Source organism: Cinclus cinclus, chromosome 16, assembly GCF_963662255.1.
Source record: "Cinclus cinclus chromosome 16, bCinCin1.1, whole genome shotgun sequence".
NCBI lineage: Eukaryota > Metazoa > Chordata > Aves > Passeriformes > Cinclidae > Cinclus > Cinclus cinclus.
The window spans coordinates 6757465-6785314 of record NC_085061.1 but is presented as its reverse complement, the minus strand read 5'-3'; the positions used below and the strand labels follow the sequence as shown (position 1 = coordinate 6785314).

Sequence of the window (27850 nt, the reverse complement as noted above, 5' to 3'; positions counted from 1 at the left end):
AGACTAATGACCTTTGTCTGCACCACTGCAGATGCATTTACTCACACAAGGCTGTGATGAATCTCTGCTTCGTTTAGGATTGGGGGGGGTCGGGCAAAATGAGTTACTAAAAAGACTAAACTATATTTATCTGAGATTATGAGGATTCATTAAATGCTAATCCTTGAGCTCAGACCCAGAACCTTAAAAAACCCTTCAACCCCTATGAATGCAGGTTAAAAGACAGCAAGTAAGAAATAGGAGCTGATGTTACCTACACTTACTGCACTGTGTTATACACAAAGATTTCTTTGAAAATTAAAATTGATATGGAGAAAAAAAACTAGCACGAACTACAAGTGTTGTGGATATAAAATACCAATGGCAAGTATTTTCAGAGACACGACAATGAGAATCTGATTTACTAATTTTAACAGTTTCTCTTCAGTGTCTTGCCATTTCGGATTTCACCTCGAGATGGCAATGCTGGATTAAGGGCAGTAGGAAAGGCAGTAACACAAGTTGGCACTGCCTACTCAGGGAAATTAGTCTATAGCAAATTACTACTGGATTTGCATAGTTTAGCTGGCTCCCTGTGTAAAGCTTTGCATAAGGTGCAGCAACAGATCAATAATTGTTCAAGGAATGAAATCTAGGAGCCAGAAGTCTCTGAATATGTACACTGGAGCAGTGAGAGCTCAATTGCAGCTGCAGTACAAACTCTAGGAGTGCCTTTAACACACACCAACTTGGAAGAACCATTAACTTTTTCTGATGACCAGTCCTCATACAGAGAAAGAAACAAATAAGAGACAATGCACTGACCTCCATTTCTTTGTGTTCATACTTGGTTACATTTCGTGCTCCTTGGCTTTTCCTTCTGATTTTTTTCAGCTCAGCCTGAGACTTCTCTAAAGAATCCAGTTTGCTTCTGTGTTCAGTTTGGTACCTTTTTAAAGTTGCCTGCAATCAAAGCATTTACATAATCTCATAAAGCACTATATATCCAGCTATCCAGCCATATATATGGGTAAGGAACTAAAAAGCAGTAATGTGATCTCTGAAATACTACTCACACACCCCAAATGAGTTCAGCAACTGTAGCTGTAGTTTTAAGGAGCTGTGAAGTCATACAGGGGTTCCCTTTTAAACTTAAATTAGGCATGAAAATCTTGGCCATCTTCATATAACTAAAGAACATTTCTATTAAAGTTCGTACCAATTAATTAAATTTTGGGAAACAACATCTAAAAACATTCTTTGACTAGCAATAGACAAATAAAATAGGAGTTTTAAAATTCAATGTACTTACAGTCATATATTTTACATCCAGGTCTGTTTTCTTCTCCAGTTCAGATATAATTTCTTTATGAAACTTTTTGAACTTTAAAAACAAATGAATTAAGGGTCATTAAAAATTGGCAAAAGTAATTTATAATTTCACAAGCAAAATTAATTAGAAGAAAATATTTAACTTACACTCTCCTCTAGACTGTCATTAAGTTTCTTGTGTGTTCTTGAGATTTCTACCAGAACTTGGCCTGTTGATAAACATACAACTATATTGGTTTCATACAACTATATTGGTTTCTTTCTTAGACTTCTGAAGTTTAAGTTAACAAAGAGCGGTGATAAAATACATTTAACTAATATACTCATTAATTGATATATTTTAGAGGGATAGGAAATTTCTTGCTGTTGCTCATCACAGCAGCTGGAATGAATAATTCACTCTGGCCATAGACAAACCAAGCATTCATAAGTGATAGAAGAATAACTAATCATGCATTGTTATGCAAAAGGGACATGGAGTGCCAGACAAAATAAATACTTCCTTCTCTCCAGAATAGCTCCTGTTGGTTTAGTAACAGCCTCTTTTTGTGCCAAGTCAGAGAATAGCACATAAGTTGTTACTATCCAAATGGCTGCTATCCATTTCTTAGTCTGAATACTAAACTTCAATGTTTATTAAGTTACTGGACCTTCAGAGTCAACAAAGCAACCTTTCAGCTGCCCTGCTGCACAGCTGCTAAAACAGACCTGGTCCACACAGGAATTCCTCCCTGTGCAGCATTAACAACAGCCAAGGCAAAGCAGATTCCTCAGCATCCTCACAACAGACCTTGAATATCCCATTCCACTCTATTGTCTTCCAGCACAAACTTACTCAGCCCAGTCAGAACTGTGAGCAGCTGAAAGCTGAATTCAGGAGGATATAAAGAAAACATCCCTCAATCTTTTGGGTGTGGTTGTATGTGCAAAGTAGTGTAAACTGTGGGCTGGTGCTGCCCTGCCTGCTGCTCATGGCCACATCACCCTGTCTGCTGCTCATGGCCACATCATCCCCACTCCCTTCCGTGCCCTGGCACAGGCACAGCGAGAGAGTGCCAGCTCTGTCTGGGAGATTGCAACACTGCTGAGGAGAGCAGCTGGAAGGGCTCAGTTTGACAGCACCCAAATCAGACCAGCCCACTGTTACCAGCTCCTGACCAGGAGCCGCTACCAAAACTGGAAGTGCCAGGACCATGATCAGATCCACAAACTGGGTTGTATGTGGAAGCCTTGACTAGAGATGTGTTTCCCTGGCACTCCATTTGCATGGCAGGACTGGCAGGTTCAGTTTGGCAGCTGGTTCCCTGGCACACTTCTCCAGTGATCCTTGTATCCCTCAATTACCCTTGCAGCTGTCCCACCTGGATTTGCCACAGGTACCTGCAGTTGTGCTGTCCTTGTGGACAGGCAGGACTGCAGAGTGACCACAGTTCTGTAATTCCTGCACATCACTGGCAGCCACTTCATGGGACTGTGTGTCCCTCCTATTTGCCATTTTATGCAATTCTAGTTTCCTTTTCTGGAGTTAAAATAGAAAGGATGCATTAAGTGCTCAACATGCCGCTGTATGAATTTTGTTTTCTACTATCCATGTACTTTGAGAACCCCTGAGCAAAAACTTATCAACCTATAATGCTTCAGATCATTCAGCTGTTCAGAAAAGCTCCCAAAAGATGCCAATAATTAAAAATTTGTCTCAATAAATGAATGACAGAACTCTTCATGAGAAACTTCTCATCATCTCTTTCTCATCTGCACAGATATGCAAGCCTGTGTCCCCATAGGGCAGGTTGGTGACTTGGTAACCTTCTCACATCAGGCAGAAGCATCCCCATGTCCATGGATTTGTAACCACCTTTCTCCCTTCCGATTTTGTCATTCTCCAGTTACATCATCTCAAAATCTGAGCTTCTTTGAAATGAGAGCCACATCTCTTGTGAAGCAGTATGACAGTGGATTTTCAACTAAATCTTATAAATGTGGGTCTGCATTGTTGTTTATGGGGAAACATCAGGTGGTACAGGAAGAAATACATGTGTCTCTCCTGGCTTTTCAGGAATCCCTTTTCCTGGTCCAGGGCCCACCCTTACCTCTCTTTGCACAACAGACTGCAGGACACTTAGAGGAAAGAATCAGAACGCAGTGAGAACAGACAACCCCTTGACTAGCAACAAAAGGAATTCACAGTCACAGAGACTGAAGAGTGTTGTTTTTTTTTTTCAATATATATATTTTTTTTTCTGGGTTCTGTGCAGCCCACAGAGTGCTGTGGGTTTTTGTTTATATTTAAAGTTACTGGTGACTACAGCAATATAAATACTATGAGAAGTGAGAGGTGCTATAGTTATTAGTTGCTCACGTGCAATAGAAAAGTAAATACAATTAGTTACACAATCACTTAAAGTAATGGAGGAAAGCAGTATTATTTTAAGGCTCCAGAAGTGAATGCACTTTAATTCCTACTGTTTCTGTTTCACTGGCTCAACTAAAAAGATACATTTTAGACTGTAATAGGCTTTTAAAGTTAGAGAAATTTCATAAATACTTATCTACAACTTAAAAAGGAAAATGTTGATAAAAGAAAGCAGGAAAATTATCAAGAAATACAAATATAATTACAATGTTTGCTTGGTTTTACATGCACAGACTAGAAAGCTGTTTGGGAAGTTACAGAAATTCAGGGCGAGAACCGGAATGGCCCTCAAAATAATTACCCTTACAGATTTCTGTGCTTTTAAAACAAACTTATTCTCCCTCTGTGTAAAAGCCCCGCTCTGAGCAGCGGCTGCCAAGGCGGAGCACTGAGCTAATCCTTGGCAACGCCGGCGTTCCGAGCACAGCACGGACAGACATCCAACAACGCAGGGCATTGACTCAGCTCCTGGGGCTCACACCCTGCCTTGTCCCAGCCCTGCCTGCTCCATAAAACTCCCATTCACCTGGGGCGCTGTGCGTGGAAAAGCTGACGTGCACACGCGGTTATTTCTGTCTCTGCAGCCTCCCAGCCTTTCGGCTTGGAGAGCTCGCTTGGAAACGGGTTTTTTCATCTCTGTCACAAATAAAATACTGCCAAAACATGTCCTGAAGAGAACTCTGAAAGCCACGCTTCCTTCTAAATGGTTTGTGCTGGGTTATTTAATGGGTTTATTTTAGAGTGTTCCGGAACACTTTTAAACGGTGTGTGTTTAGTTGTCAGTGACTCTGTCCTTAATTGCATTTTCTTTTGCTCTCAATGTGCATCAGGCAAAAGTCATATTTATACTTAATGCATATATATATATATATATATATATATATATATATATATATATATATATATATACTTTATCCTGGGATCTCCTCCCTGTCACCAGGAATCCACAGGCACTGCATGTACCAGCTCACCCCATTCATTTCCTCTTTCAAAATGTTGATTCAAAACATGAAAAGAACCCATCTACAATAACCACACTGTGATCAATTAAGATTTAAATTACAGATCAGATTCTGCACTTTGAATAACTACAGAGCATTTTTGCAGTGAACATATATCAGGTTTCTTTATTGCCAGTTTAAGATAATGGGTTACTCACATTTAGATTGTGTTCTCCTGAATTAATTTATACAAGGAGACAAGAGTTTGTAGAAGACTAATTCATGAAAGACAAAACAACCCCTAGCGTACACAGAGCAGTGTCCAAGTAGAATGGAAATGGAACTACTTTAATATGACATTTGAATTCTAATAATCATGGTGAATTATACAATAGCTCTAAGAAAGACAGTGGATTACTCTGGATTAATGGCTGCATAACCTAAGGCCAGACTAAAAAGGTACAGAAAACTACTTAAGGTGAAGGCAAACATGTATTTCTCACATAAATTAAAATATTCTGCTCTATATTGAAGCTGCTTATGATTAGGCTTTATATACAAGAGCTCATAACACCTGATAATCAAATATTAACCTCGTCATCATTTACTGGCAAACCCCAAACCTATCAAACACAACAACATGACCAGAGCACATGATACCAGGCCACAAAAGTCAAATTTTGGCAGCCATCCTGTAAACTTGAAACAATTTCAGGCATCATATTATGCAATGAATTAAGAAACCCAAAACAGTGGTATTGATGATAAATGTAACTATTAGAATACTTGTCTTTCAACGATACTTTTTCTTTGCTTTCCATCTCCCCACACCCTGAACCTGAAATCTTTGTGATTGAATAAAGCAGGTGTTCATTAAATATCCCCACTTTGTTTTGGAAAACAAAAAAGTAGTTGTGTATGTTCACAGATACTTGCTCTGATATTTTGGTATTACTTAGAGGCGCACTGTAGGGAAGGGAAACATCAATCTCTCTCAGAAAAGATTTTGAGGGAACATCACAAATATCTTAAAAAACTTAAAAAATAAACAAATATTCCTCATATACTGTTCTTGAAATCAAGTGTCATAATACAGCGATAATCTGATATAGGACCATGAACAGTAATGGTTCCAAGGTAAATTTATTTCAGTTTCAATTATATTCAGTGCATCCATAGAAAGATCTTTTAAGCTGAAACTCCAGGAATTTCGGAAATATTTTTAGGCTTAACCAAGGCTGTTTGGTGTATCTATATTTTCTGTTGAGAAATAATACAAACTTGAATTTCATTAATGATGTTCGGTTTTTTAGAAAAATAAAATTATGAACCCAAAGGGTACAACAGTCATTTCTCTATATACAGCATCCCCTGAGCAAGAAAACATCCTTGACAGTCTCGCTCAGGAGATGAAAACCAAGGAAAGTAATTTCTCTCAGAAATAATCACTGTAAGGCCAGAACTTCTGCAGAAGTTACACTTCAACCTCACTGTTTGCACTGGCTGATTGTTCAGGTTATTTACCTTTTCACCTTGTGTTGACTGTTCTTGCAAAGTCTAAAAGAATTTGTACAAGTTCGAAACAAATACGGAACTCAATCAATAGAGTTCTGTCATAGAAACAAGTATCAACAGCTACCTACAAAATCACTCATACTTTTAAAATACCAAATAGCTACATTAGAATCAATAAAACTATTAATTGCATCAGCTTACTTGAAATATACTTCAATTTTGCTTTATTTAGAGGAGGCTGCTCTTGAAAAATGTCAAGTCTTTTAATAGTGAGACTTTTTTAGATGTCTGGTAACAGGCAAAATGCTTAATTATATCACTCATTTACCTCCTGTTGTCCTGTTTTGTATTCAGGGCAGGTTGATTAACTTTGTGTCTAAAAGATGAAGTCACATAATTATTTCTATTAAGCAAGAGAATGAAAGGCTGAGTCAAAGCTGCACATGGAGACAGCACAGTCCAAGTGTGTTATTAGATGTTATTGCTGGCAAGATGCTCTTTTCTCCAGGTCACCCTCGGCCCAGAAAAAAAGCATTTATGACATGGGAAGGTTAGAAACAAAGTCCTTTGAAAACAGTAGCCCTCAGGAGGTAGTAAAATAGGAAGTTTCAAAGGAAAACAGTGCCACAAATAAATATGATTGAACAAAACATCTGCTAAGCTTCAAAGGTCTTAAATTTATCATTCTGTGATATGAAGGATTTAACTATGCAACAGATGCTTTAATGAAACCAAAAAGCTTTAATTGAATTTCAGATATGAAGGAAGAAAATCATAAAGAAGAAAAAAAATCATGTAAAACTTGCCCAGCTCTAACTGCACTTTTCTTCTGATACAATTTGTCCAGAATGCTTTAACACACTCCCCCATCTGTAGAATTAATAGTAATGTGCACATAAATCAATAGGACTAGGTCAAGTCTGCCTTTCCTTACTGCATGAGCGAACGTGGAATAGGAATTCAGGAGTAAATCTCCCTGTAATTCATTTTACAGAATGGCATTGACACATGACCATTCACTGATACTTTGTGAAGGTGACTGCAGAAGGTGAAGGGGAGGAGAAAAACAAGAATAAAGCCTACAATCAAGAAAAGGGGAAGAGATTGTAAAGTATAGTGAAGTATTTTAAGTCTACTCTGCATGCTAGATATAGTACCCTGAGGCAGCTAGAACCATACATAAATAAAATCTGTAAATAAAATAAAAATTGAAGCAAGGAGAACTTTTCATTCTAAATGGCATTCTGAGATTAATTTTAAAATATGCAGAGTTCTCATTAAGGCTGTGAACAGAAATGTTTATGCAATACAACAAGCAAATAAGTTAGTTAATTTAAAACAAATTAAGGGTTAAGGGAAATGAATAATTACTTTACAGTCTCATTGATACAGAAGAGATAAACAGTCCTGCAAGATGCCCAACTCTAAGTATCTTGCCTCCACGTCCAGACAAAACCAGTATGCAATAAAGAGGATTGTGCAGGACACTGTTGCTAATTTTGTGGATTGGACACTGCTGGTGTTTGAACTGATAAACTCCCAGTGCTCCACTTGCTCCTTCCCATAGGACTTCACTGGTGTGCTCCTCATATGGCTCCAGAGGGAAAAATGTATTCTAGCCCATGCTGGCTTTTTAAGTATCTTGGACCACAATCAAATTTTCATGGGATTCAAGTGAAAAAAACCCAAACAACCCAACCCAAAAAAGCCTAAAACTTTGGCCTTTGTTTTTATCCAGTCAAATTAATTCTTTCCAGCTATATCACAGCCAACACATTTGACCAGGAATCCACAGCTGCTTCACCCAGCCCAGAGAACTTTCTAGGCACAAGATGCAACTGTTGGACCAAAGGGGACTTATAGCATTTTACTTTTACAGCGAATGCTGTCCACTAAGTTCTGTCTTTCCCAAATATTAGCTTTATTTTGCAATGTACACATTTGCCTATGCATATATAACCCACCCATACAAGTGCCTGTCTGTATCTCACTGACACATACTTGGCAATACTCTCTTGAACACCTCCCTGTCTTTAGGTTACACATTGCTCTCAGCATGGGAAACAGAATCAAAGAATCCTCTTATTCAAAGATCCTTTTCCTATTTCTTAATTAGGCAAACAAAAAAGGGATAGAGCACAGTTCACTTCTAGTAGCCTAGCACCTCTTATGATACAATTTCCTTTTGTAGCCCAGGATCAAAACTATATATAGTCACCATTTTCTTGTCCTAAAACTTCACTGATGATCATGAGAAATAGGTTAGGACCACACAACAAAGGACTTTCCCAGTACAGGGGACAGAATTTTAATTACTTCAATTAAAATTATTATTTTTCTTTAAAACTTTGGGATATTTAAATACTAAAAGGGACAGAATACTGCTCAGCTCTTTATACCTTAGAAAGTCTATGCCTGTTGATAAACCATATTCAGTTAAACCCAAGGATTAACTTGCTTTTAAAATATACTTTACTAAGACTAAAATTAATGCCAAATTCTTTCAGCTGGACACAGGTTATTTTAGGAATTTTACACAATTTGTATCATGCTATAAAGTTGGTAATGAACTGCTAATCCATTACTTATTCCCACATAAGGCTAAAAAAGAGTGAATACTTAGGAGATTAACAAGATTTCCAGACTCTGAGTTTGTTCTTGGGGTGATGCTCCTACTTTCCTGTTTTAAGTGGAACAAAAACATTAGCTCACATTGTATTCTAAAGAGGAAAGTGACTTTATTGCATATTCAGCAAAGTTCAGTCTAGTTCTCCCATTTCTCACAAGATGCTTTGATCTCTTAAGGCAAAAAAAAAAGAAACAGAGATTAGAATTTTTTAAAACATGCTATATCATTGAACAGATGTTAATCAACATGAAATATTCAGATTGTCTCAGATGATTGGTAAGCACAGAAACTAAATTTTAATGTTAAAAAAGGAAAGGAAAAGCATATGCCATGTAAATAATGCATGAAAAATTACAAACTTGTTTTCCCACCTGTTACTCCATTACTAATATATATGAAGTCTGCTGCAGGCATTTTTGTTATTCTTTTTTTCCCCCCCAAACATATAAACCCACAATATATTAAGGTTTGTATGTCAGAGACTCATCTTTCATAGGGCCTTGGAAGCCCTCTGTGCCACAGCTTTTCATACCTGAGCTGCAGTGGTGTGCAGTGACTCGGAATCTTCACACAGGTCAGGTGAAAAGAAAATAAGTTACAATACAGCCACAAGCCTGAACTTGCCTGGATGAAACCCTGCTGGTTTGAGGCAGACTAGTTAAGGAAGATCATACAAGAGAGCTAATCTCTGTTTTGCAGCAGGAATGGAACAAACAAATCATGCTAGCCAGCAAAAACTGCAGTTTTTATGGGTTTCCAGTACCAGAGAGGGTAAATATTTAAGTCATCATTATAAATGTTACATGAAATGCAATAAATCGTAAGGAATCACTGCAACTTTCATTACAGCATTTTGGAACTGCTACTGACTTTCACAGTCTTAGCAGTCTCCAAAAAAACTCCAAACCAAAAATCCCCACACCTAAAGTGAGTCAAAATTTTGATAAAATTCTCTTTCTCAGAAGTCCAAAACAATTGGTTTTGGTTCCCTGCCCTGCCCCCTGGGACTGTAAGTGGCATCTACAATGGATACTGGATTATTATTTTTTTTGTTGAGAAATAATTCAGCAGGAAGAGCTGACTGTACAGACTAAATATAGTTAGACTTTCACTAAAGGATTTACAAGCTAGCTACAAATATGATGTTATTTTCCTCACAAAATTGTCATTTACTTTCCATTTTTTCTCTCACTGAGAGCACAATAAGTACATTTTCTGGACACAGGCTTATTTCACCTGGGGCTAGTGAGGAAAGGCTGTGATTGCTCAGCATCCCTAGCTTAGAGATGTGAGAGAGAACAACCTCCTGCCCTGAGAGAGCCCCTGGTGATGGTGCTGTGTTTGGGTGGGCTCAGGGCTGGGGGAGCACACACCTGTGTGCACACAGAGGGACAGAAATCACTCTTGCCAAGCCAGACCTGGCCACAGCCTAGGAAACATTGCATGGACACACAGGTGAGGTCCAGGACATGCTTCCCAGGGTTCCCACTGCAGGATGAAAGATGTGTGTGAGGCTCATGTGAAATTTCTGTGCTCCAGTACAGTGAGGAATTCTTTAAGGAGTCCCTTCACTATTTTCTCAGGCCTTTGAGGCATAGCACAAAGAGATCAAATCTCACTCGTTGCAGGTGTTTTGAATATGCATTTTTCCCTAGAGGGTGTGTGCTCAGGAGTATCATTAGGGGTTTCTGTGCTGAAGCCCAGAGTCAGGGCAGGTGCTCCTACAGCTGCAGGTGCCCAGACACCTGTGCTGGTGCCATCACCACCACACTGCATCACACAACCACCCTGAGCAGCTCAGGGCTACAGACTGCAGGAGTGTTACCCCATCTTTCACTGACTAAAACCAGGAGAATCAGCTTCAGTTTATAGGGTACAGTAAGACTGGGGCAGGTGGGGAATAAAATATTAAAATTGACTGAAAAATGTAACCTATTATCTAACTTAACATAAAAAAATAGCCAGAAAAATGTCACTGAACTCCCATCAGCCACTTCCAGAACCTGAAAATTTGTAACTTATCTGGAAGTCTTCATAACAAAATTGACAATGATACAATTGTATACAGAACAAACTTTTTTGGGGTAGTTCAGTAAGAACTGTATCCATGCACTATCTATTACTAGACACGTTCTTTATGTTCAGTAACAAACCCACCCCTTGTTTAATGTGCTTCTTGAAAGTATCATTTCTGGTTTATATTCTATCAGGGAAATATTACAGAACTTCCACCTTTCTTTTAGCAGACTGGAGGTCTATATAGCACAAGCCCAGAACGTTACTGCATAACTGGAAGATACAAAACCTTATTCCTGCAAAATCCCACAAATACTTTGTATTTCCCTTTCCAGACAGCTCTCTGTGTAGTTTGCTTTTATAGCACAGGAATGGAGTGGTTTCTTCAAATGAAATTCCATTATAAATATAGCAGAAGACTCTTTTATTAATGCTCCATAGGAAAAGCTAGCCTGATTCTAACTACTTAAACTGCAGCCTCTAAGCTGCTTTCCCAGAAGTTTCTACCAGATGAGGTGCTAAAGGTTCTGCAGTTGCTGGCACCTTCACTTTCCTTTCTATCCAACACAATCTTTTCCAAAGGTGTTGATTCCCTAGGGATGGCAGGGATGCAGTGAGGTGGACAAGATGTCAGATCTCTCCTCTTCAGCTGAAATGAGCTGGAGAAAGGAACAGTGCACGGTGTCACCTTTCTAAGTGAAACAGGATTCCAGCTGACAGGGTCAGTGTATATGTGTTAAAGTAAGCCAACCACTCTCCTCTCTCCCCTTTTTATTTTAAGGGAAGTAGAGTTAGCTACATTCACCCAAAACCATAGCATTTTCTCTTTTTCTGCTTGGTTTTCTCACTAGTGAGAGTGACACAAGTGCTGTATCCCAGAATTAACAACAGAGCTACAGCTCTGAAAAATACCCATTCAAGTGGCAATTTTGTTTATTAAACAGGAAGAAAATAGACAGTTTTGAATAATACTCACTAGATAATTTTTTTTTAAAGTACTGCTTTACATTATGGTCTGGTTAGAAACTTTTCAGCAAGTAGATATGTGTGTTTTAGCAAAACTAGAATTTTCCATTTTAGTTTAGAGAATTTTTTCTCTATGACTTGACCATTTCAAGCTCATGATTTCTGACACAGAAATTCTCTCATATCTGAAAGTAATGAGGAGGGAGAAAAGCCCATAGAGTTTCCCTTAGTTGCAAAGCTGGAATAAAATGGTTATCATTAAAACTAAATCACAAGTCTCTACAGACTGACCCTCACACTACTGGTTCTATTAGTATTAAATGTACATGATTATCAAATGGCTAATTGTTAGTTCGCTCTGCATAAAGCTAGAAAACAGTTACTAAAGGATCTTTGTGAAATTATTAGATGTTACTTAAGAAGTGTAACTTACAAACTTGATAGTCATAAGAAATGACAAATTTTGGATAAATGGCAGGTGTATTCACCAACAACCACTAGTTTCTTCTGACTGAAGGTTTATCAGCCTTGACTCTCACACTAACATGCAGTTGCCCCAATAGCTGGAGGCATAAAGGCTCTCAATAAAACCAAAACATGGATATAGAGAAACCCTGCCCCATTATTCATGTCACAGAATTCCTGCAATCATTCTATTACTATGTAAAATAAAGTGGTATTACTACACCATTAGGTTTTGTATTTGACAGAACACGACAAAGTTGTGGAGACCTTTAAAATTACACCACTTGACAGGTCAAAGTGTTTTGTGAATGCATTCAAATCCTGTCTTTTAACCTGAAGAACAGTCTGTTCTTTTGTGCATGAGAGGAACACCAAGTTCAGGGCTCACCCTCTGTCAGGAAAGAATTCCACTTCTGCTGTGCACCTCGAGAAGTTTTGGGGTTTTCTCCACTCCTCTATCTTGTGACCGCCACAACAAAGAGCAATCTTTTACTTCAATATTTGTTTTTCTAGACCATTTGTAGTGGTTTTTAACCAAAAAAATTCTTCTGAAAGGAATCCAAATTTTCCCATTTTAGACTGCGGAAGAGCATAAGCTCTTGCATACATATTTCCAATTAAGTTTTAACACAATGCAGCTATAAAAAACCAAGCCTGTAAACCAGAGCAATCTTTAAATAAATTATCAGTCTTGGTAAGATTAGGGAAGAGACCTTTGTCTCCTCTGATCGTCCTATTAACATACTGATCTTCTTAGTTCCACTGATCAAAACCATGTAATGTAATATTTTTGCTTTTTCTATTTGGACAAGCAATTAATAGTTTACACTCCTTAGTTCTTGAGCAATAAGCTCTGGGTACAGACCCATAATATAATTGTGGGTGACTGTTGTAGATACTGTTGCTACACAACAAAGTAAGTGGGACTTTACACCCACAATATAAAATGAGATGTAGCTACAATAACTAGCAGGTGCTGGAGAAGATATAAAAAAGCAGAATTCCATAAGCAAGTAGGAAATAATTTCCCAATTCCTTGTGCAAGTGAAGCCTACAGAGACAGCCTGTGTTACTAAAGGAGATTTTACTTACGCTATAAGCACTAAAAATCAATGTGACAAAGCCTCATAAGCCTTTGTGTTTTGGGAAGGACAGAAACAATTTGCAACACATGAAAGTTACTTTTTTAACACCGTGGTGAAGCGAATGTGTGAAATTGGTCTTACTGAGTTACTGAAAACACAGCATTTTGTGCTGGTGTGGTATGCAGAAACTTGAAAAGTATAAAATCTTAACTTTCTGAAACATGCAGTTTCTTGTCTTCTAGATTTTTTTCCTAGAGGGATTTCCAAAAGATGCCTAGGAAAAAAAGTATGCAAATTCCATCCTGCAGAATAGCTTGAAGCAGATAAATTCATATTCTGTTCTTTAAAAGCTCACAGCCAAGTCTGAGAAACTCAGAAATTTAGGGAAATACAAAATTAGAAAGAATGTTGACTCGATCAACTCATGCCTTATTCATAAAGATTATGTTATGACTGCAGTACATTCTTCTACTTCCTCAATTTGCTTAAATTATGCTGTATTAAAATAATTCAGAGACCTTCAACCAGACTTGAAAGATAGAGATACTTAGTACAAAAGCTGTGAATCAGCTGGAATATCCAGATTTCCTTTTCATTCTCGTTTCCCTCTTTTGCTCCAATCTCATTCAACAGAAGAAAGGATTTCTGGCATTTTTACTTGATTTTTTCCCCCATGACTTCTCCTGCCTCTCTGCTTTGTACCCTCTACTTAAAAAAAAAAATAAAAATCTCCTTTATTTCTATTGCATTTCTGTTTCTACCCTCCTGTGGAGCTGGTGTCCATTTTACTGTCTCTTCTGAGGAGCCCACATTCTGTGTTTCCTTGTGAGGAGGAAGAGTTGGCTGTGGGTTTGATACCAATCTCTACATCGAATTGGCAGTGAATATGCTCTAGGTCACCCAGCAGGTTTGGGTTTGAACTGTGAAACCACCTCTAAGTTGGCAGAGATAACAGAAGTATTTTGCATGACAGAGCTAGTGGTCAACCATTTGTGTTTCTGCAAGTCTAAAGGAACTCATGGATGAGATTTGCATAGGGGGCTGCAGCAGCTCCCCTGGAGTTAAAGGGCCCAAAGTTTGATCTGTACTTATGCACCTCATTCTGCTCAGCATGCACTGCAATATTATTAAAACACAAAAGTGTCCAGTAAATACTTTTCTTTTCAAGAAGATCCTTTTAGAGACACCTGGGTGTATAATATTTCTTTGGTAGATAGTCTAATACTATAGCCCAGCTTCAGAGCCTGTAAGACTTTTTCTTGAAATTGCAAATCATCTGTCACAGACTCCTAACCACATTATTCTGCCTTTTCCAGCATTCATTGACTATCCTTATCTCTAAATTAAGTATTCCATCAGAGAGCATGTTGGAAGAAATCCAGGTTTTCTGTTTGCCTTAAGATGAATAGTTTTTTCTGCAGTAACAGTTAAAGCAGAAGGAGAACAGAAAGCAGCAAAGAAGGCCATGTTTTCTCATTATGGTATATCTTGAAAAAGATTTGTAATTGCAGGATGGAATTCATAGTTAAACAAAGATATGTTTTCAATCACAATTCTATATTGCCCCAAATAATAGGGAAAACCAGCTATTTTCAGAAGTCAGCAGAAGATTACCCAATAATAATAATAATAATAATATTTCTAAATAAGCAATGTCCCATGGTGACAAGTCATAAATCAATTGCTTCAATGCATCTGACCAACAGCTTGATTGCAAAAACTGTAATTGTGCATTTTCTGCTATTTCCTAAGACTCTGCATAGCCACTTCTTTTAACTGTTCTATGGTTTGACAGCAGCAGCTCTGCTCTCTGTAAACAGCCTGCAAAGCAAACAGAGGAGCTGCTCGTTGGGACTGTTTGCTCTGCCCTGTTTGCTGTTCCACCACTCCCAGCCCTCGGCACAGACCTCAACACTCACCCACAAGTGCTTTCAGAACAAACCATAAAAATGCAGGCAGCCCCACAGAAAACAGTGGCCACCTTCCAAGAGGAGTCTGCCCCCTCAATTCTACTCCAGAGCTATTAAAAAAATTGTTAAACCCATCCATTGTAATCAGCTGAATTAACAGCTGTGAGTTACAGGAGGAGATGCAAGGTACATTGCTGGAAGGGTCCTACATGGCCCAAAATCAAAAGTTCAGAGGCAAGACACCTCATTAAGTTATTTTTGTCAAAAAGCAAATGAAGACATTAAGCAAATGTTTCCTCTTTGCAGTGCAGGTCCCAGTTCTTTGCTTTGCAGTGACATGAGAATCTTTTGTCAGAAATATTACAAATACTTTGTACTCCTTTGCCCAGTGTTGCAATTATGCTGCTCAGCCTACAGAAATGGTCAAGGTCAAGTACTGCTGATCTTTCAAATATTCAGAAATTATTTTCAGGAGAGTACAGAACTTGAAGTGGACTTATATTAATGTAAAAGTAATCTATCTTTGAGTCTACAGTTTCTCTTTCAAAAGCTCAAGTAGAAAATAAATATAAATGCACCTGAGAACTTTTAGTGATACACTTGATCAAAAGTAGTGAAGAAAAACTGAACCCTTCACAATGACTCTCAACCAGAAAATTGTTTTAGTTTAGAACTGCTGTTGTACATGAGGACTCCTCATACCAATATTCTGTTGCAAAAGTATTTCAACCTTCACTTCTGTGTTAAAAATCAAGATACATGTCTTTTTCATGTTTACTTTAGAATTATATGAGCTTAAAAATACATGCTTTTGAATGCATAGGAAGATATATATTCACAAAAGGAGAGGGAAAAAAAGGTAATTTTGTCAAAAGATTGTAAACATCTTGAGAAATAATATGCCTTAAAGGCATCTAATCCCCTCCATCTGTGTTATATAAGAGTAGAACATACTTTTACTGATCCTTATCTACTTCATGTTTGTTCTCTGAACTGCCAGCAGGAAAGCAAAAATAAACGTTATGCTTTGGAGTAATTTAAAAAATGGGTTTTCACTTACCTAATTCTTTAGAAACTGGAGAATCTGCTGATATGTCCCCAATCTTTGCAAGGCTATCATAATATGCTCTTCCAGCCACTACCATAACTGGGGGTGAGTGAAAAAAACATAACTGTTAAAAAAATCAAAATACCTTCAATTTTTATTAATGTATGATCCTATGAAGTATTGTCATCCAGAGCACAGAGTAAGAGAGGGGTATATGGCAACAAGGAAATCCTGTCAGAGAAAGTTATGGAAGTCCCTGTGCTCCCTGCTGATCTGTGAAACCAGGAAACAAAGACAGAACTATATTAATGAAGTTTCAGCCTGTTATTTAGCTCCAACTCCCTTGCATACCTCGAGGCAATCAGCATCTCATGGGAAGGCCAATGCCATTGGTCAGGACATAGCAAAGTTCCTTGGTACACAGAAAACTGTTGGAAAAACCCAAACTGCAATCCCAAATTTACTAAAAGTGCTGAGGTCTCTTGTGGTGACCAACCAGACCAGGGACCTGGGAACCAGCCACAACACCACAGACCTCCAGCTGTCCCAGGGAGATGTGGAGCCCCTCAAAAACAAATCATCATTTCCCTCTAAAGTTGGTTGTTACAGGAACCAATAAGCTCTTAATATATAGCACGGAGTTTCAGTTAATAATTTCCTGGTTAGGGCTGATTTAAACAGCAAAGCCAGTTTCACTGGCATGAACACAGAAATGTTGGGATTGGAACTGCAGGGAGCCCAGTGGGGAGAAACATCTTACACAGGGAATAGATCTACAGTGGCTGCCTTGCATCTTCAGTATCTAGAACTGAACTGCACACCACAAACAAAAAAAATAACAAGGACAAACTGGCAAGCTTTGATGTGAAAAATAACTTATTGAAGTTATTTGTCATAACTTTTTTGTAGTAATACATTCTTGACCTAAAATAAAAGTCAAGCAGAGCCTCGCTGTTGACTTTAGAATATTTTCTTTGTTCTGAGAAGGATATAATTGCCAATTACAGGTCTATATTTTATAGCTTTTACTAGTAAGGGGACATCTTTCGTTGCATAACAGTATATTCACCGAGAAGCCTGAATTTTTTCCAAATCAAACAAAGATTCTCTTTGAGGCTCTGTTGCATTAGGAAAGGGTGATTTTTGTCTAAGCTCTGCCTCATAGGTGATCTGTACTTAAACTTTCTGAGCAGAATTATACTGCTGATGGAGCAAAGTGCCACCTGTACAAGAGGATTTGATGTCAGTCCAACTCTTCCTATCTGTGTTTTCTCAAGACAGCCCCAAGTCACTCTTTTCTCCTAATACAAGCACTAAAAAAGGAAGGAAATGTGTGATTTTCCCTGTGCTAACCAAGCTAAATCAAGAACCCTGGGTGTATAGTCCCTTCACCAGTACTATGGCATATAAATTATTTCTGCAGAAAGGGAGGTTTTCTGACCTTTTGTCCTCAAAGTGTAGAAAAATACATTATAAACATATCTGGAGTTCTTGTAAGTTTTATGTTCTCTGTCAGCATACTCCAACTTTTTTTGGAAAGCTGCAAAGTATTTGATTAGCAACAGAGTATTTACTCCTTGTTACAGATCTATGTACACCACTCAGAACTGATGGTGAAAAGATTACCAATTTATGAGAGTCCAAAGATGACTTTGCAACAGTTGTTGCAACACAGTAAATATTCATTTGAAATTAAGAATTCATGCTAGATATGCCTTGTCACCTAGGCTTAAAGACAAAGGTAACAAAAGCCAAAAATGTAACATAACAACAGCAAAGTGTGTGAAAAGCAGAACCCTCAGAAACCAGTATAGAAGTATTTCAAATGAATATGAAAACACTTGTTATTCCTTCTGGTACTACCTGTAGTTCCTAAGGTAAGGTACTAGGTAACCACATGTTAATCCATCAAGTTAGGCACTGCCACAAGTAAGTCAACATTTCCCTATTTTCATCTCCAGAAGGCTTTGGTTTTATCTTTTTCTCAAGCCAGGTCTAAAATTTACATGAAGAGAGATTTCAATGTCTGTTTGGCTATGCACTACTTCTGCAGGATCCCATTTCTCAGAGGACTGCATTACACGGAGGGGAAAGATGTGCCATAGGCTTGAGTGAGGTAAAATGAGAGAGATTTTACATGGCTTTAATATGGTATCAAGCAGTTTGACAGGTCTGCATGGGAAAAGGGAGCAGGCTCTGACAGGTCCCACAATGCAGGCTCTGGCAGTCTGGAGCCCAGTCCTGGAAAGACCTACTTAGATTGCTTCTGTGAAGTCAATAATGGAAACAGGCAATTATACTCTAAAATGTTTGTCATTAGATTCAAATTCAAATTCATTCTGATTTTTACTCAATGAAAAAGATAACATCAGGATTAGCAGGGACAACTATGACAAAAATCAATCCACTCCTGCAACTGGAACTAATTCATATTGTTCTGTACTCAGGGTTACTTAAGTAGTGACATGTGCAGGTGAGCAGGAACACATCTAAGAATGTGAAATATCTCTGCAAGATATTTTCAGAGAGAGAAAAAAATAACACCTAATTTACATAACTCTGTTTTTTTTCACTTATTAGTCCTATGTGGATTACTTAAACCCACTTTCAGTTTATTTTGCAGGAGCTCTGTGCCTAAGTGTTTGTGATGCAACTTCTCCAGGACAGTGGAAAAACCCCAAAAGACTGGAGGGAAGGTACATATATTTGTATATCTGTGCTTGTTAGTTGGAGTGTTTTCCCTCTTAATTAAACACATCCAAAGTCCAGCTAGGGAATTAAGCCTATATACACAACCCTCATATCCAATATGTATATTTAAATGAAAATGAAAAATTCTCTCTAAATAGCACCTGGAAAACTTACCATTAACAGCTCTTTCATAATTCTTCCCCAGATTTATTAAATTCCTCAGTCCGGGATTGAACTGTTCCATAACATTCTAGTGAAAGAAAACAAAATTTGTTTTATAACCAAGGCAATTCCACAGTGGGTGTATTAATCTCAGTGTCACTCAGGCCTCGTTTACAACTGAGAACTCCATGTATGGATGAAAATTGGAGGATTTGAGAGACACAGGAAAACAAAGGATGGAAAGGAGAAGAAACTGAGCATTTAAGATTAATATATGGGGGAAAAAAAAGTTCTTGCAACAGGGGTTAGAAAGGAGTCTGGCTGTCTATAATACAAAAGGATATAAAGTATGTGATCAAAGTTTGTGCAAGACCACCTTTTATGGTAGGTGATGTTCACCAAATCTCTGGCTCATATTCTTTGTGGTTTCTGTGTTACACACACATTTAGGGAAATTAACTCTCTATTTTGGGGTTTTTGCTGTGTTTTTTGTTTGTTTGAAATTTATGCAAAGCCATGTTTTTTTCAGAAAGAAAATGAAAATGATGACGATGATGATGATTTAAATAGAAGGGGGTGGGGGGGTGGAAATCCACTGCAGCTGCTTTCACTGTTAAATAAAATTACTGGTTGGAACAACCAGAATCTGAAATCCAGCAGCTCCAGGCAGCACTGCTCTTGTTCCTAGCAAACTCTAGATCCCCTTTCCCCAGAATATTTCCAACAAAACTATGGCTGTGACATTACTCTGTGAAATTATATTGTCATGAAAAGAAGATCATGAGATACCATTCTGTTATTCTTACTGTTTTTATGGCAATACTTTTATGACACCACTCATTACTGTTCACACAGCAGAACTGTCAAGTTCAAGGAATTCAAAACAGATGCTTTCTGTTTACAAGAAATACAAGACTCAAGACAAGCGAAACACTATCAAGCTTTTGTCTGTTGTACTACTAACAGAATGAAAATATTTATGTTTAGTACACAGGTGGACCCAAAAAGAACAGCCATACTGTCACATCTGATTTTCAGGCAAGGCCATGCAGACAGAATTTTACTATTTTTCAAAGACAGCACTATACCTGAATTCTGATGAACAAAAAAAGTGAAGGATTAACTCCAATAATACTTTGTCATATTGAGTAAAAATATATTTTTAAAAATATATAAACTATTATATTCCAATTCTAGTATATCATAAATTACATCAAAAGTAGCCACAACACCTGGCCTCACTGCCTTTGTGTACAAATTAAATGCAACTGGGATTGTTTTCTGGTCTGTCCCATTAAACTCTCACCCACCCAAATGCAATCACTGCAAACAAACCAGCTATTGTCCCCAGGCTCTTGATTTGTGTTAACTCACAAACCACATCCAGAAATCATTTGGGAAAGCATGTTTCAGGTTGAGCCAACAATGCCAAGGGCTATTCTAACAACTTAACATGATGGATATTCAGGCTCTGGTGTCTGGGAACATCCCTCCTCCTGCCCCAGCTCCTGAATTTGCTGCTGCCAGTGTTGCTGCTGTGGCTGCTCTCTCCTCCTTGCTGATGCACTGACTGTGAGACACTTGTTCCAAGGAGCAAGTCGTTTCTTCCTATTCCAACTTTTTGCTATTTCTTCCCAGCAATGTACTAAAGACGATGTCTGTTGACTTACATGGAGTCAGTGAATCACAAGGAAAAAAAAATAAAGATGAATTAGGGGATTGTTTCAGGATAAAGAGTCCTGTATTTTCAAGGGTATGGGGAAAAAAAGATGTACCATGATGGTGTGTGTCCATGGCAAGTAAGAATCCCAGCACCACCTTGAATTGCCACTCTATACTGAAAATAATCTTGAAATATTCTGCCTATGCTAATCCTGTTCCTCACAACAAAAATTTACAGAGTAAAACTCCTTATTGCCACCTACCCCAGAATTCTAAGAATAACATGATAATTATTGGCCTTGAAGTCTGATTTTTGGAATGACTGTCTTAAGCATTCAGGGGTAAAGATTCCAGTTTTCCTGACATCTTCAAATTCAGATTTCAAACCGGTGATTGCACCTGTGTCAGTTCTTTTCGTTCAGGAGGAAGTGAAAAAACCCCAATAAATTACCCTTAACAGCTCCCCTCTCTGAAGCCAGCCCCCACAGCTCTTGTTTTTCACTAGGTCTCTTGATCCAGAGCAGGTATTTGTGTACAGCAGACACAGACAACACTCTGGAGATACAGCAGGTCCAGTGGAACACAGGGAACCCAGAGGAAGAGCTCCAGGACATCACATCTGCTCAAGGTCCGGGTAAGACCCTTGATAAAGGTGAAGAAACAACTTACAGCAGCAGCAGGAGCACAACTAATGGATCTCTTCTCCATCAGCCCAGGCAGTCTCTGGAAGTGTTTCAGGCTTTGCACTGCCACAGGGGTTCATTGTCAGCAGAACCAGGCCCTGGACATGAATGCTTGAGAAACGGCGAAAACCTCTGCAATGGAAATGCCCCTTTGGAATCTGCTTGGTTTAACAGTTTGGTTTATGGGTTCAGCTGATCCTCACAGCACTGGGCAAGGCTCATCTCAATCAGGGCTTTCTGTTCAATAGAAAAACTTAACTCTCCCTGATCCCCCTGCCATGTCTCCAAGATGGCCTGATGAAATAATTTTCAGATTATTTCCCTTTCATACATTTGAAAAAAAATATAATACCTGATATTTTTCCTTTCTACTGAAGACTAGATTCTCAAAGCAAACTAAAATCCTGGCCAGGCTTCTAGTGGTCTTTCTATACAATTAACCACAAGTAGCCACTGTCTGTCTTTGAAGTCCAGGAGAAGTATCTAGAGCACTTCATCAAACAGGGAAACTGTCACAGGCAACTCCCTCTTCAGAATGAGCTATAGATTTGATATTACCAAGACATTTCAGATAAATTAAAATTACTGTAGTATTTTATTCATCTTCAGAAGTTAGAGGAGACAAGAGCAACTCCAATCAATTTGTACAGGTACTTTTTCTTACCCTGTCTTAAAGCTTTATAGCTTCTCTTACTTTTATTCCAAAGAAAAGGTCACAAAAATGAGTGAGGCTGAACACCAGTGCAAAATTTCAAGTCATACAATAAAGTCAGATATCAGAACTTCTCAAAAAGGAGAACAGAGGAACAAAAAAAAGTTCTGATCAGGAGAACCATGAATTTATAATTGTCAAAAGTCTCAGAAAATAACAGTATTTTTATCTGCCTTGGTGTACAAGGACATGGAAATAAAACCTTTGTTTTAATCCAAATAAACATCATAAAGTGAGAAAGAGCTTGGGAGAGATAAAGTGGTTCACAACACATCATTTGCCTGTAGAGTAAGGCAGACAAACAGGGCCTCCTAATTGTCAATCGTGTGTCCTATATTCTAGTGACACACTACCTCTCATGAACAGAATAATTAACGAGAAGAGGAGGCACATGATCACATCCTACAGCTTTCTATTATTTAGGATGAATGGAAATAAAGGGAAACATTTTCAAAACAGGCAACTGGAAACATCTTTTATGCAGAGACATTTGGAGCAGGCAAAAGTGACCTTCCAAGGGAAAAAAGCATAAGAGCAACCTATTCTGGTCGTCTGAGTCATTAAATCCTCATAGAATCTGTTATAAGAGTTGCTGTGTTCCTTTCAGCACATGAAACCAGTGTGAGTTATCCAGCCTGGTAGCATGGAGCTGGCTGAAGAGGAAGAAGCCCTGAATTTCCACTTGTTGTGTGTGGGTATTACATCTTCCCCAGTTCCTGATAGTCATATAAACAACGCTAATCTTCAAAACAAATGACAAGCATTGTAAAAGTGCCTTCCTGTAAACGCTCAGCTTTGCTTTTTACTTAAAGACACACCTCACTGAACAATAGCTCAGCAGGTATGAACACAACTAAACAATGCAAAGACTCCCTGCAGTTTCAAGTTTACATCCTGCAGCCACTCAGAGCAAATAACAAAGTATTTTGGGTGGAATTCTGAAATCAGAAAACTACCAGAGAGAGAAAAGTAGATCTTGATGTCTACCATCACTCCTATTACCATCACTACAGCTATTCATAGCTAAGCTCTGTATAGCTACTAACGATTTAGTTTAAATTGTTATTTCTCAATTTGAAAATGAGTAAATTTTTAAAGAAGTCTCTAGTGTTGCCACACTTGTCTGTGACCCCCCTTGAGAAGATTCAAAAGCTGTATAAAAAGGAAATAACACTATGCTTTACTGTACTTGAAGTGTTCTGTATATTAGTGCATTTCATCTCCTCCTTTAGCTCCTGAAATCCATGATACAGTTTTCAGAAGGGCACAGCTGAGCCCTCAGCACATCTCATGTTAAGATATCTCATTTGTATGTTAGCTTAATATTATTTTAAAACAGGTTTAACAGAATAGAAAAGACTAAATCAAGATGCCAGTGTTTATTCAAAAAGACTAATTCTTATGACTAATTCTTAGTTGTCTTGATGGAACATTTCTTGTTTAAGAGAAATATTTATCCATCATCCATCAATGTGTTTCAAATACAAACCTTTTCAGGTTATGAACAAACGCCCAAGGACAGACCTCAAGTAGACATAACTCTAAGTAAGGGCATAACTCTAAATAATTTGTACTGAGGAAGAACTGGCTTTTATACAAACTCCCAAAGGCTCCTTTTCCCTCAAGTTAGATTTATAATGCGGGGATGCAAAGCAACAGCCTGACTTAAGCTTAAGCTGGGACCATAGGTGAATTTGAAGTTTGATACATAAGTCCAGTAGTTTGATATAGTTGTGAGCCTTTTTAAAATACAGAAACATTGAATTTAGGACTTTAAACTCAATTTTTTAGATATATTTCTGTGATAAAACAATATAGCCTACCAAAATAATTCTCAATGCCTCTGGGGAGAACAAAGGGTTTTTTCTGGGGGGAGGTGTTCTGGGTTTTTTTAAAGTGTGCTGTGGTTGATAATCAAAATTTCTGGGTAAGATTCACTTGAATACAGAGAGATATATCTTTTAAATCCTAGATGAGTAACACCAATCATGCCATTACCAAGAGCTCTGGAAACCTCACCCCACAGGAGCACTGTGAGCTGCCTGCCCAGCCCTTGGCCCATCCAGGCAGAAGGACAGGTCTGTCCCTCAGCACTTTCCTGTCCTGTCCCCTTTCCCCTGCACTCTGTGTAGCACAGCCGGATGCCAAGAAGTTTCCCCCACTTACAGCAGAAAACCTGTACAGGCTGCAGGGACACGACAACACACGGCCACTTTTCTGGGGTGACCAAGTGACCACCTGTGCATCAAGGGGTGCCACAGTGTCCCCCCACGTCCCCACAGGAGCTGCCAGGGCAGGGCACTATCATACCAGGGAAGCTCTCAGCAGTTCCTTGGCAGAAGGGAGGCTCTGGCCCTCTATAGTCATAGGCTCCCACACCCCTGGGCTCCATTGTGCACGTGCCATTCCTATCATGCATTAAAGTGATTCTTCAGGTCTTACATAAAGGGTAAATGTCAGCCTTGGTTTTTGTGCATGCACACATATTTGTGAATTATGCTGTTTATTTAGTCAGGTTAGCTGAAAAACACTGAGGTATTCACTTTCTGGTGTTGTTGCCAGAAGAAGGGAAGAACAAGATAAAAATAAAACGGCATTACTCAGCCACCTGATGACTTCTGTAAATATATTTTGAAGCTCTGTATAACACAGGTTACTATGTATTTAATAAATCAAATGGATTAGCACTGTAAGAAAGAAAAAAAAAACAAACCACAAAACACTCCCCTACCCCCCCTGAAAATAGCAGGCCAGCAAGGTATTCAATTTAATTTTCTATTTTTTTCCAGATCATCAAAATTATTTTTTTTTTTCTGAGAAGTCTTAAGCCTTCTTAAGTATTTGGTCCTGCAGCACAGATGCCATCACTGCACTGATTTGGTTTTTCCTCAGACCAAGCCTTTCTTCTTACAGGTGGGAGAAGCAGAAGCTCTGCTCTGGATTTTGCCCATCCCAGCACAGTGTTTCAGGCAGTGCACTGCTAGGATGGCCCAGGAAGGAGCAGAAGTGCCATGAGCACTGCTGAACAAAGGAGAGCACTCTCCACACAGGCTGGAGCACGGCACAAAGAGGTGTTCATTTGTTTTAGATGGGGGAGCTGTGATTACAGTCCCAGCCAGTGCTGAATACACAGGCTCCTGCTCTCTGCCCCTAAAGGATAACCAACTGCTTTCAAGATTTCAACTTTGATATAGAAATAACTGCTTTAAAGTGGACCCCAAATCCATTCTCTATCTGAAGCAGCCTTTATTCCTTATCTGGATAAAGTTTCAATTTTTAATGAGGGAAGGGCAGGAGGGTTTCCAGGCCTGTGAGTACGAGCTATGTGATGCAACATGCCAGACCTCTCAAAATACCTACAGAGGAGACATTTCATCACACTGTCAACATCAACTTTGTATTCCTTTGTGGTTTTCCTGGTTATTTCCATCTTAAAGATCCCTTTGAGTTAGTCGAGAAAACAAAACTAAAACTTTAACTTTCCCAGGAAATAAGTACTGAATAACAGGGAAGGTTTCGCTATTTAAAGGTCTCTCATTCCTTTAAAGCCTATTTTAAATTATATCCATTAAAACACACAGGAGATTTTCTCCCCTCTCCTCTATAAAACTGTTTTGACTACATTCTAGAAGTCAATAGACAGAGTAGAGCACTCCTTTGTTGGCAGAGCCCTGAACAATCAGCTTCCCAGGTTTCTCCTCTGTGAGCCTGTATTTACAGGGTGCTCTTCTGAGAGGGGAATTTATGTTTGCTTATGGCCTTGCCACAAACGTAACTGATACCAAAAAGCACCAGACTGTTTAAGATTTTCTGCCCTGGCTCTGGAGGACAAAATTTATAGCCAGATAATCTCATTTATTTTAATAGTTTTGCATTAATTTGATATCTAAGTCCAAAGAAAGTAAACAGCAAATACAACCTGACCCCAATATAACTGGATTACTTAAAGGGAGGGGTAAAGTTGACTTAAATGTGTGTCGAAGAACAACAAAAGTAACAGAAAAATTTACTCCAAGTAAATGTTGTCAGAAAACTTTAAATGCTGATGACAACATCTTCAGAAATATGAAAACATTTGATAATAAACCAGAAAAAAATAGTAAATAGTGAAATGGAACAATGCATCAGAAAGCTTTCCTTAGGGCTGAAAGCTGCAAGTGCAGTGCAGCTGTAAGTTAAATTTGCAAATGCATTCAATCATGCAAATTTGAGTGTTTTCTCTGGTACAACACACTGTACAGAATGAGGATTACAGATACAACTATGGATTACTTCAGTACCCAACCAAAAGTATGATTCTCAAGGGAATTTTTCCAAATTAGAATTGCCGTGTTTTGGAAGGAGTGTGTTTATAAGGAGAGAGAGTTCAGAGCAAGTGTCTGGTGCCCATAAACAAAATATTTTTAATTCTACAAATAGCGAGGCATTTTGGAAAGTTTTGAAGCCTCCCAACATGAACTGAACTACCCACAGCAGTCGGTACTTTGAGGCAGTGCTCGGTGCACCATCATAAATCTGATTATCAGCTCGGGACGCTGACAAGCAACTTGATTCTGCGCTGAGCCATTTTTGGGCTCTGGCCCGTACGAAGAAACTGTTCAAGGAGAGGACCACAAGCACCAGGATCTCCAAAGCACCTTATCACCAAAACGCAGCGAGGGAATTAGGGCTGGCTGTCGGACCGAGCCTGCCGCAGAGGCAGGAACCGGTCTGGAAGCCGCCTGGTCCCGGCGGAGCCCCGGCCACGGGGAAGGGGAGCGGCCGGACGGGATCCGTGCGGCGGGCAAACGGGGATGGGGGGGAAAAAAAAGAGAAGGGGAAAATAAACAACCCACACATACACACACAGAGTAAAAGAAGGAAAAAGTAAAGAGGAAAAGAAGAGTAAAAAAAAGATAAAAGTTTGCTGCGTTTCCGCGTGAGGAGCCGCGGGTGCCGGGGCAAAGGTGGCCGCGGGCAGCCCCTCCCGTTCCGCACTCACTTTATACGTGTTCTCCGTCAGCTTGTTCACCTCCTCGGGGTCCCGGGACATGGTGCCGGCGGGGAGAGAGAGACCTCGCTCCTGCGGAACGCCCCAGCCCAGCGCAGCGCCGCTTCAGCCCCCGTGCACCGACTGTCAAAAACTGGCGGAACCAGCCGGGCAGCGCCGCCGGGGCCGGGCCGGGCCGGGCCGGGGCGGGCCCTGCGCGCCGCTCCCGACGCGGCAGGACTGGCTCGGCGGGCGGGGAGGGCCGGGCCCGGCTGGGCCGGGCTCGCTTCACCGCGCTCGGCTCGGCTCGGACCGCCCCTACCTGAGCCGCCGCCACCACCTCCTTCCTCATCCTCCGTCCTCCGCCCAGCTTCCCCCGCTGGGAGCTCCCAGCCCGCTGCCGAAGCGCTGTCCGGGCCGTGTGGGAGCCCTGTCAGGGGGCAGCTCTGCTGGAAGTGCCCCGCCAAGTCGGAGGTAAACTTTTCCTCCCAGCAATTAAGTGAGGGTTCAGTAGGGATGGATTAAAGTAAATTAGCGTGGCCCCTGCGATGGTGGTGCGGGGCGGTCTCCCTGCTTCCTTCTGCAGCAACCCCCCGTGAGGGAGAGCAGAGAGGGCGAGACTCCCGCTCCTGAGACCCCCGCAGGAATGCACACGAATGTTTTTCTCCCGAA

General features: G+C 39.5%; 1 protein-coding gene across 1 annotated transcript in view; it reads right to left on the bottom strand.

The window, feature by feature from the left end:
• BAIAP2L1 (BAR/IMD domain containing adaptor protein 2 like 1) overlaps positions 1–27241 on the bottom strand; it is a 35399-nt gene extending 8158 nt beyond the window's left edge. Inside the window, exons 1-6 of the mRNA XM_062503709.1 lie at positions 27191–27241; positions 19165–19240; positions 16312–16398; positions 1459–1520; positions 1292–1363; positions 805–942 (exon numbers count right to left, since the gene is read on the bottom strand). Coding sequence (XP_062359693.1) covers positions 805–942; positions 1292–1363; positions 1459–1520; positions 16312–16398; positions 19165–19240; positions 27191–27241 — 486 coding nt within the window. The remainder of the gene's footprint in view (positions 1–804; positions 943–1291; positions 1364–1458; positions 1521–16311; positions 16399–19164; positions 19241–27190) is intronic.
• Between the last annotated feature and the right edge of the window lie 609 nt (positions 27242–27850).